Below are 13277 nucleotides of genomic sequence, written 5' to 3' on the forward strand. Positions count from 1 at the left end.
TGAATTTTGTCTATAATTATCAAAATTTAATTTTCATATCAAATAGAAATATAACAGTACATATAAGGAAAGGGAAGAAAGGGAATCTCGCTCAGCTCGCCAGATGAAAAGACATATTAGGAATATACGATCACCACTCGTATAAGGATAGGTAAGAGGAAAACTGTCGGATTCGCTCAGCTCGCCAAAACGACAGCGGAAAAGAGCGAGATGTCGAATAGAGGAAGTAAACCTGTGCGCAGAAGGAAAAAATAGAATAGAATTAACATAAAAAGAATGATAAAAAAACTGTAAGAATAGGAAGGAATAGGTTGCCAATCGGAAGAGGCAATAGGACGTCCGACAACATCAGTTGAGGCTACACACCAAAGTAAAACAGGCATGAATTTATCAATAAAGCAGGAAGATGAAAAAGGTCTTGAAAGTAAGGATGGGTTATTGTCACCATCAGAATCTTATGTCAGTCGATTAGTTTTAGTTTATTAGGGTTTTATCATTGAATTTACGTGTAAGTTATAAGTACATTATGTAACTAACCTCTGGACTGAATGGTGGTTTATACTGTTTGTGGAGTTCTATGATGATTTTCAAACAGACCAATACGTTTTCTTCGTTATCTATCTCTAAAAGTCTGAACATTAGCGATAAAATTTGCTTGACATAAGGGCGTAAATTTTCATTCGTCGGTAATCTATAAAGCATCTCCAATATCAATTTTCTAACCTAAAAATAAGTAAAAAGTCAATTTAAATTACTTATAAATCATTTATTAAATTAAAATTTATTGAATGTACTTTCTGTGTATCAGGCAGGGTTGTTTTGTTTTAAACATTTTGTTTTAATCAACTGTTTTAAACATGTTTAAAACACTTAAATTAAACAAGCGTTTTTTTTTTCATTTTCTTTGTGAATATGAATATAGGCCTCTGAAGTTATAGGTACAGTGAGGACGTTTGAGTTGGAATAAATTAATTTTCTCGAGAATGAGCGACCAACTCTGGAGATAAATTACGAATCACGTCGATTTTCATTTTTAAATTAAAATTTTTTAGCATATATATCATACTAGTGACGTTATCTATCTGGGCGTGATCACGTAATCGATGATTTTTTTAAATAAAAATAGGGGTCATGTGACAGCTCATTTGAAAGGTTATTCAATTCTTTATTCACTGATATAAATATTAACATAATTATTTATACAGGGTGCCCAAAAATTTTATGAATAAAATTAGTTGAGACAAAAAGAAGAATCTATATAATTTATTTAATTCGAAATACATTTTACTACTGTCAGAAAACGGGAAAAAAATGTTAATTTGAAAAATAAACATTGCTTTTCGCTTAAATTAAATGCTCAAACTGCTAAGAGGCAGGTGGGTGGCAGCTTTAATATTGAATTTAAGCGAAAAACAATATTTATTAATAAACATTTTTTTCTGTTTGCGGACAACAGTAAAATGTATTTCGAGTTAAATAAATTACATATATACATTCTTCTTTTTGACTCAATTAATTTAATTTAAACAAAATTTTTGGGCACCCTGTATAAATAATTTTGTAACAGTTTATATTAATGGATAGAGAGTTGAATAACCTTTCAAATGAGCTATCACACGACCCCTATTCTTATTTAAAAAAATCATCGATTGCGTCACGCCCAGATGGATGACGTCACTAGTATGATATATATGCCAAAAATTGTAATTTAAAAATAAAAATCGATCTGATTCGTAATTTATCTCCAGAGTCACCCGTTCTCGAGAAAATGAATTTATTCCAATTTACATGTCCTTACTGTACCTATAACTTCAGAGGCTAGTATTTTGAAACCATGATTTTTTTGGAGCTACGCACCCATTGAGACTTTTATTCTACACATCAAGGACTACCAGAACCCAAAGTTTCAGAGCATTTGACAGAGAGCCATTTCCCATAAGGTTTCTGCGGGGTCCTTTGTCAAAAAATGAACCGGGATCAATGCCATTTCCATAAGCTCCTTCACTTTATTCGTAACATTTACCAAAAATTCGCCATTTGCATGTTCAGGCTGAAATGCTTCCAGAAGTTCTAGTCATATAGAGGCTACAGATTCTGTAGCCTCTCCTTTAGTGCAAGTATTTGGACTTTGTCCCTGCAATATACTTTATTTTTATAAATACCTAGTCTTAGGCATTTGTCTTTAAATTTGTATCATTTACAAGCTTTATTACATCTTTATCAATACTGTTTCAGCAAACGTGAAATAATATTGGCCAGTTTTCCAACTAACTTTCTAAGCATTCCGATAAAGTATTCCAATGAACATCCTGGTGCAATACAAGAGCAGAATCACCAGCTTCTCGGCATTTTGTGCTAGCAAAATGTATTTTTCATGTACATTTCTGAAATATTTGCAATTTTTTTACTACTCTTTATTCCTGGCACTTCTATATCATGAGCAAGTAAGTTCAATATATGGGCCTTAAGTTATTATATGTATCTGTGCTGCCTAATTCCTCAAAAAGATCCTTCTCATTTTAAGAAAATATGATTTAAACAATGTTTTTTCTACGTTTTATTTGTTTAAAACATGTAATATAAAAACAAAAAAAAACATGTTTAAAACAAAAAAAAACCGTTTAAAACGAAAAAAACGTTTGTTTTGTATAAAATAAAAAAAACATGTTTTTTTGCAACCCTGGTATCAGGTGTATTGATAAACACACCATATTATTTTTTCTATAATTTATTTAAATAAACAATAATAGAGGGCCCCTCCATTAAGATAGGCAAAATGGTCTCGCCCAGAATTCCATTTTTTCATTTTTTTTACGTTCTTTATGATTAAATATAAAACTCAGCTTAATTTTAAACCTCCACCACCCTCCCTCCTCCCACCACCAAAAAAATCAATTTTTAAATTGAGTCTTTTACAAAACATGTCTATTTTTTATAAACCCGTACTGTTGGAAATTCCATACAATTGATTTGTTGTGTAAATAGTTCGAAATCATGTCCCTTTTTTTCCCCTTGTCGACGCACGTGGTTCCTCGCTTGCATATTTTCGAATGCACATCTGGGCCGCGGGCAAAAGGACTAATCACGTGAAAACCAGGAATTCTGTTCTCCCTTCGACATCGATGAGAAACATTTAGGGTCGATTCTCCCTATACCTCCCGTTTACTTTCAATACGCATGGCATTCCGTTTCCATAAAATATTATTAAATACAAATCATATAGTATATGCCCACTTTCCGTTACGTTTACCTACCATTCCCGAATCTTTGCGTTCAATACCGGCCACGTATTTTTCGGCGACGTCTCGGATACCCTATGGATAGTGTGAATATTGCTATTACCTCGCGGTTCAGTCACGTATTTTTTTCTACGACAAGGTGTGACTTGTCAGGTAGAGTATGGATTGGGGGAATACATAGCGGTTATGGATAGGGGGAATACATAGTGAGAAAAATTTGGACAATAAAAAATTTATAGAACTTGTTTGACATGACTTTTTAATTTTGAAAATAAAAAATACAGTGATAATACATTTAAAGACGGCAATATTTTGGGCGGCTGTTGCCAAGGAATTAAAATATTTTCTTCATCCAATATCTTCTTAAGCAATTCCGCTGGTTCATCGGCGGATTGATAACCTCTACGGAAAATTATCACTCCATTTTTTGCTTGTTCGGCCGATACTTCTATCGATTGGTGATTTATTTCTTGCTATTTTGACCACACGTGTTTCTCTATTCTGCTATGTGGTTGTTCCATTCTTTTTTCTTCTATTTAGTGTCCATTCGTTTATACATCCTGGGATATATAGTCCTGAACATTTCAGGGACTACCTTCTTCGCTTTCCGGTGACACAATTATAATATGTCTGCTTGTTCATAGGTTCTTCCAAGTTGTGCGTTACCTTTTTCGCTTTCTGGTGACACAATAATTATAATATATCTGCTTGTGGCAACTCCGTTGCTTCACCAGAAGCGAAGTTAGAAAACTATAGGCTCTTCCAAGTTGTGCGTTACCTTTCTTGGTTTCCGGTGACACAATTACAATATATCAGCTTGTCTAAACTGCGTTGCTTCACCAGAAACGAAGTTAGAAAACTATAGCTTTTTCCAAGTTGTGCGTTACGTTTTTCGCTTTCCGGTGACCCAATTATAATATATTTGCTTGTTTCAACTCCGTTGCTTCACCACAAGTAAAGTTAGAAAACTATAGGCTCTTCCAAGTTGTGCGTTACCTTTTTCTCTTTCTGGTGACCCAATTATAATATATCTGCTTGTTCCAACTCCGTTGCTTCACCACAAGCGAAGTTAGAAAACTATGGGCTCCTCCAAGTTGTGCGTTACCTTTTTCGCTTTCTTGTGACCCAATTATAATATATCTGCTTGTTCCAACTCCGTTGCTTCACCACAAGCGAAGTTAGAAAACTATAGGCTCCTCCAAGTTGTGCGTTACTTTTTCGCTTTCTGGTGACTCAATTATAATATATGCTTGTTACAACTGCGTTGCTTCACCAGAAACGAAGATAGAAATCTATAGGTTCTTCCAAGTTGTGCGTTACCTTTTTCGCTTTCCGGTGACACAATTATATATTATCTGCTCGTTCCAACTGCGTTGCTTCACCAGAAACAAAGTTAAATTTTTAATTTATGAATGTTTTTTATATTGATAAAGATTTCCGAAGTGAAAGTCGAAACGTCAAGTAAACTTGATTTCAAACTCGAATTGTGGCTTATGCCCAAATAAAATAGTAAATCTTATTTTGTATTTCTCACGCCGCGGCGCGCCGGTAAGAAAACAAATGTGAAATAACCTTTTCTTACATTGGTCCGCATGTATATTTTACATTTCTATTATTAAATTTTCTTCAGACCACATATATTTCATCAAGCCGGAAAAAACACGTGTATTCGAATCAAAAATTTAGGGTAAAATGTTACCAAACCGGTACAAAATGTGTGGAATATTACATGGGGAAAGTAAACGCGACGTCTAGTGAGAATGGCGGTTAAATTAATGGAAGGTGTATGGAACGTGTATGGGAAGTAAACGGAACGTATAGTGAGAATAGAATTTTAATGGGAGGTGTATGGAATGGTTATGGAAAGTAAACGGGAGGTATAGTGGGAATCGACCCTTGACGGCCCACGAGAGAAGACCTAAAAATAGTGACTTGGTCGACGCGTCCTGAGTAACGATTGTAAGTACCTTATTTTTTTACCTTGTTTTGTTGTCACCTATATTATTTATCCATTGTTCCTTTGTTATCGTTTTTTGAGCTATTTGACCACCAACAATTGATTTAAATGTGTGTATTAATAAGTTTATATGCGCCTATGAGAATTTCCATTAATCTCTACCAATAGTAGCTATCGGAAGAAAATAGCAGGTGTTGTCATTTCTATTGTTTATTGTTTGTTTCGATTTTATGACTCGTTTCGTTCAATACCTGCTAATAACCTACACGTACATAACCCCAAAATGCATTTTTATTAATTTTTTTTTTTTTTGGGAAAAGCGTATATTTTTTTTGGAGATGGCTGCAAGTCTACTTCTTATTTTGTGTATGTTATCATTAACTATAGTTATATTTTTTTTTCAGATTTTTCCGTAGGGTATGTCACCTTAAAAAAATCCGAAAAACTGGTATTTTAGGGGGTTTTTGGATATTTTCCCCATTTTATAGACTTTAAAATAGATCAACTCACGGTTTTTTATACTAAATGAATAAATATACTTTAACTAAATGAGTCCTTTTGGGACATTCAAAAATGGGAGAAAAACGTTCAAATCCTTAAAAAAATATGGGGGTTTCTTAAGGAACAACATGGAACTGTCTTTATAATGCTGTACTTCGTATGCTGTACAAAAGAGTGAACCATTGGCTACCAAATGTCTAGCGATAATCCAAAACAGTCGTGAAATCTACTGTAATTAAAATGTAACTGCAATATGTTATCTCAAAACTTAATTTGGGATCATTACTGTCTTGGTACAACTTTGCACTAAAGTCTTCTAAACATTTCTAAAGTAAATTAATTAGAACTAAAAACCTCTACTTCGCTATTCACACGTTTTCTGTTTTTCAAAACTGACTTAAGTTTTGTCTCACTAATACTTGATAACCATAATAAACCATAATAAGGTAAAACATTATAATTAATGACTTACTTGTTGAATATTATACTCCGCAACGAAAAGCGGATATCCTTCGTCTAATATCTTCAAAAATATATTCATAGAATGGTCTAAAAAGTTTGAGTATAAAGCCGAGTTCAGTATGATCTCGAAATGTTTGCTGAGCTCTTGCGTAGCCTTCAATTTCAAAACGTCTTTACATTCCGGATCGGCTAACATGGTAACATAGCTCTTAAACTGATTCATTAGGGCAGTATGGGGATGCACGCTCCCCATACTGCTACTGCTGCTGCTAGACGTCGAAGCCTGCATGATGAAGGATTTGGATTATCTATGTATCATTCAAGCCTGAAAAAAATAAACATATGTTAATAAAATACAACCAATGGATATAAAAACTGTTTTTATCAAAACATATTGTAAATGAATTTAAAGACTTTCTTGGGAATATCTGACTTTAGTTGTTTAAAGAGTTAAATTACAATTCATCATTATCGTTCAATTCAATTCATAATTATCATATATGTAATAAGAAATTTACATAAATATGACACTGAGGCATATGCAGGTCGTTTTTAAATCGTTGACATATTGCTGTAAGATCTTTTAGCTTGGATTTACACTGCAGTGGTATTATGATGAACAGGGGGTTGACTAAATCTGGGGTAGGTATTCTGACCTATTAGCCATTCTCCTGCTATTTCAGGATCTCATCTTTGGGATGCGATCGCTATATGTAGTCTATTCTTACATATTTATTCTTGGCACACTATTTACAAGTTACAATTAATGATTGGTATTAGTACTTAATTGGAGATGTACTGCGATTTACTTGAATCTACATGGGGATATACACGTAACTGAGATTATTATTATTGAGTGACCCGATTTCTCTATGTTGTTGTATTACACATCCCCGCGTTACTATGCCAAGTATGTTCATACAAACTGCTGACTTTACAAGTTGACTTAAAGTATACCGAAATGTTATGAAACAAGACACTCATTGTATAAGATATGTCTGCTCTAGTTTTCTATTTACACATTTACACTCAGTCCTGTTGGACAGGGAATTGGGCAGGTAAGTGGGCAGCGTGAATGTGTAACTAGCTCACTCGCGTTGCTTCAGCAGCCTTCAACACGGATTTATGTGTGTTACGGAAATTGTTGTGATTCTCTGCATATTATAATATGAAAAATCAAACGTAAGTAACGCAGAATCTTATTCTTCTTGATGTACATATCCGTGACGAATGTTGGCGATCATCATGGCAATCTTTAGCTTATCTACAGCAGCGCGGAAAAGCTTCACAGATCTTGTAAAACCAGTTTCTGAGGTTATTTAGCCAGGATGTTCTTCCTGGACCTCGGTTTCCAAATATTTTTCCTTGGAGGAGGCCACATCTCTCTTCTGTATAAGGAAGTGTCTAACAACTCTGATTCATCGAGAACACACAATCTACAATACTAAATATTTCCGCCATATAGTGGGTTTTAAATTTTGTTTAGAAATAATATTTTTTCGAAAACTTCCATAAATATAGTCGCTAATAATTGAGATAGAGCAGAGCACATTGCTAAATAGACCAAAATTTTGTTTATAGGATTCATTATTTATTTGAAAATAGATATCAGTATACAGTATGGTGCAAATGAAAGGAATAAATTCGTTATTTCGTAAACCGGCGACTTTAAGGAACAATCCCGAAACAGGTCGATTTTTATTTTTAAATCATGATATTTTGGCATATACAGTGATGAGCGCGCTAATAACCGGCAAAATAGCGCAAAAGATGGAAAACATAATACATTGCGAAACAAAAAGAGATGAAACTAGTGGAGGTGAAATGATCGTTATAAATGTATAAATTAACATTACATTACATAGTTTCCCACCTTTAGACGTCTGTGACAGAAGTATTTTATAAAATTCTACTGTCACAGTGACAGTTGTCATACTCGTCTGATACTTCTAAAGATGGGAATCTATATAGTATAATGTTAATTTTTACGTTTATAACGATCATTTCCATCTCCACTAGTTTCATCTCTTTTTGTTTCGCAATGTATTATGTTTTCCATCACTGTATATATCACACAAGTGACGTCATCCACCTGGGCGTAATGACGTAATCGATGATTTTTTTAAATGAGAATAGGGGTCGTGTGCCAGCTCATTTGAAAGGTTATTCAATTCTCTATTCAGTAATATAAACATTAACATCGTTATTTATACAGGGTGTCCAAAAACAATTTTTTTATATTAAATTAAATGACAAAAAAGAAGAATGTATGTAATTTATTTAATTCAAAATACATTTACTACTGTCAGAAAACAAGAAAAAAATGTTTATTCGAAAAATTAACATTGCTTTTCGCTTAAATTAACTGTTCAAACTTCCAAGAAGCAGGTGCCTGGCGGGAGTTGGCTTGAACATTGAATTTAAGCTAAAGGCAATCTTTATTCAACCAATTCAGACAATATTGTCTAGACCACCTCAACACCCTGAAATCTATTAAAAACAAAGTCAAATCCAACAATCTTATCATAAGTAAAGCAGACAAAGGAAATTGTCTAGTGATTCTAGACCAAAATCTTTATCATGAAAAAGTCACTACTTTTCTATCTGATAATAATTTCACTTTACTTCATGAGTATCCTTCCAAAAAGTTCATAAACAAACTTAAAGACAACCTCAAACCTTTCACAGAATTTTTTTCAGAACATGATGCACCTTATTACAAAACACCCAGCAATCCTTTGACACCCAGACTGTATGGTTTACCTAAGATACACAAAGAGGGTATTCCAATTCGTCCAGTGGTTAGTTTCATAAACACTCCAGTGTCAATCCTTTCTAAATTCATACTTAACCTTATCAACACTATGACGAATTTTTCCCCTCGTTTCTCAGTCAAAAACACCAATCATCTAGTCAATAAACTTCAACAAATTAATCTTCATCCCAACATTACTATGCTTTCATTCGATGTCAGCAACCTTTTTACTTCGGTCCCCAAACAAGAAACTATTAATCTGGTACATTCTATTCTTAGAGCCAGCTCCATTACTATGTCTACTACCAATTCAATCATCCAATTATTACAATTTTGCTTATCTCAAGATTTCTTTGTATTTAATAATACATATTACAGGCAACCTGATGGCCTAGCTATGGGTAGTTGTCTATCTCCTCTCTTAGCTGATATATTTATGGATCATTTAGAATCCACACAGATTATGAAAAATCCTGAAATTCTACACTGGTTTCGATACGTAGATGATTGTCTAGTTTTCTTAACAGGACCCTCCACATCAGCTGAGCTAGTGCTTTCTAAAATTAATCAAATCCACCCCAACATTAAGTTCACTATGGAACTTGAATCGTCCAATTCAATTAACTTTCTCGACCTCACCACCACCAGATTGAATGACCACTTCGATTTTAGTATTTATAGGAAACCAACACAGACTGATCATGTCATACCTTTGTCTTCAAACCATCCAATGTCACATAAATACTCTGCCTTCCACAGTTACATACACCGTCTAGAAACCATCCCCCTATCTCAATCTAACTACACTAAAGAACTCAACACTATCAAACAAATTGCTTTCAATAACGGTTACGAACCAAACCTTATAACCAAACTCCTTCATAAGAGACAACTGAGAGTTCTGAGGGAGGCTGCGTTTCCCAGGGATCTGACCACCAGACCCATTTATGCTTCATTACCTTTCCATCAAGAGATCCTTTCCGGTGATATCACTAATATTATCAAGAGATCAGTTGACAACATACACATCTCTTTTAAAGTTTCCAATAATTTAGGACAATGTCTTTCCAACTCCAAAGACCCTATCAACTACATGAATCGTAGTGGGGTTTATAAACTTCAATGCTCTGACTGTGATGCTACGTACATAGGAAGAACTTGTAGGTCACTAGCATCTCGTTCCCTTGAACACACAAAAAGAGAGAACACTTCCACCTTTTCTCAACATTTAAAACAAAACAGTCATACTCTTAACATTCCGGAAAATGTTTCTCTAATACACAACATACCTCAAAAGAATTTCTTAAGACTGGACCTATACGAGGACTTGGAAATAATTAGAGAAAAGCAAAGTAGCCCTAACTGTGTTAACCGCCATGTGTCTTTCAATCGTGACTTCAATCCCTTACATCGTCAACTTTTTTCTTAACCTAAATTTCCAAACTTCTTTGCTGTTTCCAAACTCTTTTTTCATTTAAATTAACTTTTCCTCCATATTTACTCATTTAACAGATGACATTTCTAACATCAACTCATTATCCCTTAACTTCTACTAGTCTTCCAAAATAATCTACTTTAACTTTTTCCACAGTTTTTACTAAATCGACCAGTCACAACTCTAACACTATTTGATCTCTTCCACCCAATTTTCATAACTTATTGACATTTGATCAGGTTTTCGTTATAGGTCCAACTAAACTTCAGAAAAATATTTATAAAAGGTTTTTATACTAATTTTTCCACTCTCTTAACCATGGGATGTGGGGTCTGGTTTCTGGGGCTCCCAGCCTTTTTCATCACACCTCATTACAGTAAACAATTCTGATATCACATCACAAATTATTCACTACCTTCTAATTTTACACATATTGCTTGTTTTCCAATACACCTACATACATCCATCCAGTTTTAAACCTTTTCAATTCAACTCGATAACTTGGTATAAAAAATAAAAAATAGAAAAAAATCCCTATTTCATAAACATGTTTAGTCCTAGATGCTATGTTACATAAAAGGACCTCATACTTTTGCCAGGTTATTAGTTCATTTGATATTCTTCTTCACTTCCAATATCAACACTCAGGTACCTTAACCAATTAATTCACATATCATTATATCATATCAGTTTCCTCCTGTGACTCTTACAACTTATCTTAATTTCAACACTACTTTAATATCAGACTTCCATTTACTATAGACTCTCTAATTTACTCTGCCATTGGTACAATTAAACCAAACACTCCTTTTAATTCATAGTAAATCAAATTTTCAACAGCACAGTTGGACTTACTTCAATTTGAATAGGAACATGTATAGATGGCTGCATAGATTCTGGCTATTTCTCATTATAAAAATCATTTCATACTTCACGTTCATCTTACATATTCAAAGTACTTACTTAAATGTAATTATAGCCACAACTTTGTTGATGTTTGTTATTACTAGGTAAATTTTCATTAAATATTTTACTAACAATTAGTTGGCTGTCGGAATACAGGGTAAATTCCACGTCACGTTGTCCATCTGTCTTTTGACACCTTTCAGAAACATCACTCATTTTGCATTCAGTTGCCATTAAGTCATTGAAATGTGATCAACTCAATTTGGATCCCACGTGTTGGGAAACCTGTATACCTTACCTTAGGGCATTATCCTGTTTGCCATGTGACCATCACAGGCCTTTTTACTGAAGTATGCACTTTTAAGGCATCTATATTTTATGTAAAGGGTTCTTACCCAAATATTTTTCTTTTGTGGCTCAGCTAGCATCCAGTTTGTAAGTATAACCAACTTGCTCTAACCTTTGTCAATATTTAAATAATAACTTTATATTCATTAAATCGGTTATACTTATTTTTAGATCGAACACTGATGATGATTTTTTAAAAAAATCGAAAACGTTTTGTTGTGATGTAGCCCTTTTAAGGGATTTTTAATAAAAAAAAAATTTTTTATACCTTTTACAAAGGATTTCTTTCCAATTTTGTGATTGATGGTATACAGCCAACTACAGGAAAACCTTTTTCTTTTCCTTGTGGATTTCATTTAAAAAAATTATCGATTACGTCATCACGCCCAGATAATTGACGTCATGCGTGTGATATATATATATATATATATATATATATATATATATATATATATATATATATATATATATATATATATATGCTAAAATATCATAATCTAAAAATAAAAATCGACCTGTTTCGGGATTTTTCCTTAATGTCGCCGGTTTACGAAATAACGAATTTATTCCTTTCATTTGCACCAAACTGTATATTGTCAATAACTAATACAATAATAATCATAGCTGACACAATTAGTCTTATTCTAGTTGTCAATGTATAATATCTTTTTAATTTTGTTTTGATTATTTTTAAAGTCTTATCTAATGGCACATTTGTAAATAAACTAGTTATGTCAAAATTTACTAAAATATTACTTGATTTAAATTTTATATTCGATCATTTGTTTAAAAAACGTTGTCTATTATTTATAAATGTGTTTTATTATAATAAAATTTGTCACAGGTTATGGTAGGGGAGCCCAAGCGGGGATTTTTGCAGTTAATCGAGCGCGTCAGATTATCATATGGGGAGAAACCTGGTACCCTGCAGATGTACCTCTACCATATATTGGCTCTTAACACAGGGGAGTTCGTTAAGGGGGACCCGAAAAAAAATCTATCCTTAAAAAAAGTCGAAATTGTCAGATTAAGATAAGGTAAGTTAAGTACATGCAAAAGAGTGTATATTTAAAAAATCTGACGATTTGAGCCGGACGTAAGGAAATGGGTGAGTCCCAAAGTTTCACAAGAAAAAAGCGAATATTTCGCGAAATGAATGACAGATCGAAAAACTAAAAAATATGTGCTCAATATTTTTTAAAAATCTATCGAATGATACCAAACACGACTTCCCACGGAGAGGGGTGGTAAATTTAATATTTTAAATACGAAAAATCTATCGAATGGCACCAAACACGACCCCCCACGGAAGTGGGGTGGGGGGTTACTTTAAAATCTTAAATAGGAGCCCCCATTTTTTATTACAGCCTTACGTAAAAATAAGTAACTTTTATTCGAAACATTTTTTCGAATTATGGATAGATGGCGCTATAATCTAAAAAACGATTGATGGAAATGGAAAATTAAATTAAAAATGGAAAACAACTTTTTTTGGTTTTAGGACCTAATAATCACAACTCAATAGGTCCCCATAGCGCTCGAGTGACTGCACATTTAGCATACTTTGCTCCCCTACTATTATTAGTAAAATCAAAAACTTATTCCTGAACATTCAAATCCTTATTCAAGAACAATTTTATTAGAAAATTTATTGTACTGGACACTTAAATGTTA

General features: G+C 33.4%; 1 protein-coding gene across 3 annotated transcripts in view; it reads right to left on the reverse strand.

The window, feature by feature from the left end:
• LOC114332931 (transcription-associated protein 1) overlaps positions 1-13277 on the reverse strand; it is a 206440-nt gene that overhangs the window by 115299 nt on the left and 77864 nt on the right. For all 3 annotated transcript variants that reach the window (XM_028282723.2, XM_028282721.2, XM_028282722.2), the window contains 2 exons: positions 6170-6484; positions 538-723 (listed from right to left, as the gene is read on the reverse strand). In XM_028282723.2, coding sequence (XP_028138524.2) covers positions 538-723; positions 6170-6448 — 465 coding nt within the window. In that variant the 5' untranslated portion in view covers positions 6449-6484. The remainder of the gene's footprint in view (positions 1-537; positions 724-6169; positions 6485-13277) is intronic.

The sequence above is a fragment of the Diabrotica virgifera genome, chromosome 2 (assembly GCF_917563875.1).
Source record: "Diabrotica virgifera virgifera chromosome 2, PGI_DIABVI_V3a".
Classification (NCBI taxonomy): Eukaryota; Metazoa; Arthropoda; class Insecta; order Coleoptera; family Chrysomelidae; genus Diabrotica; species Diabrotica virgifera.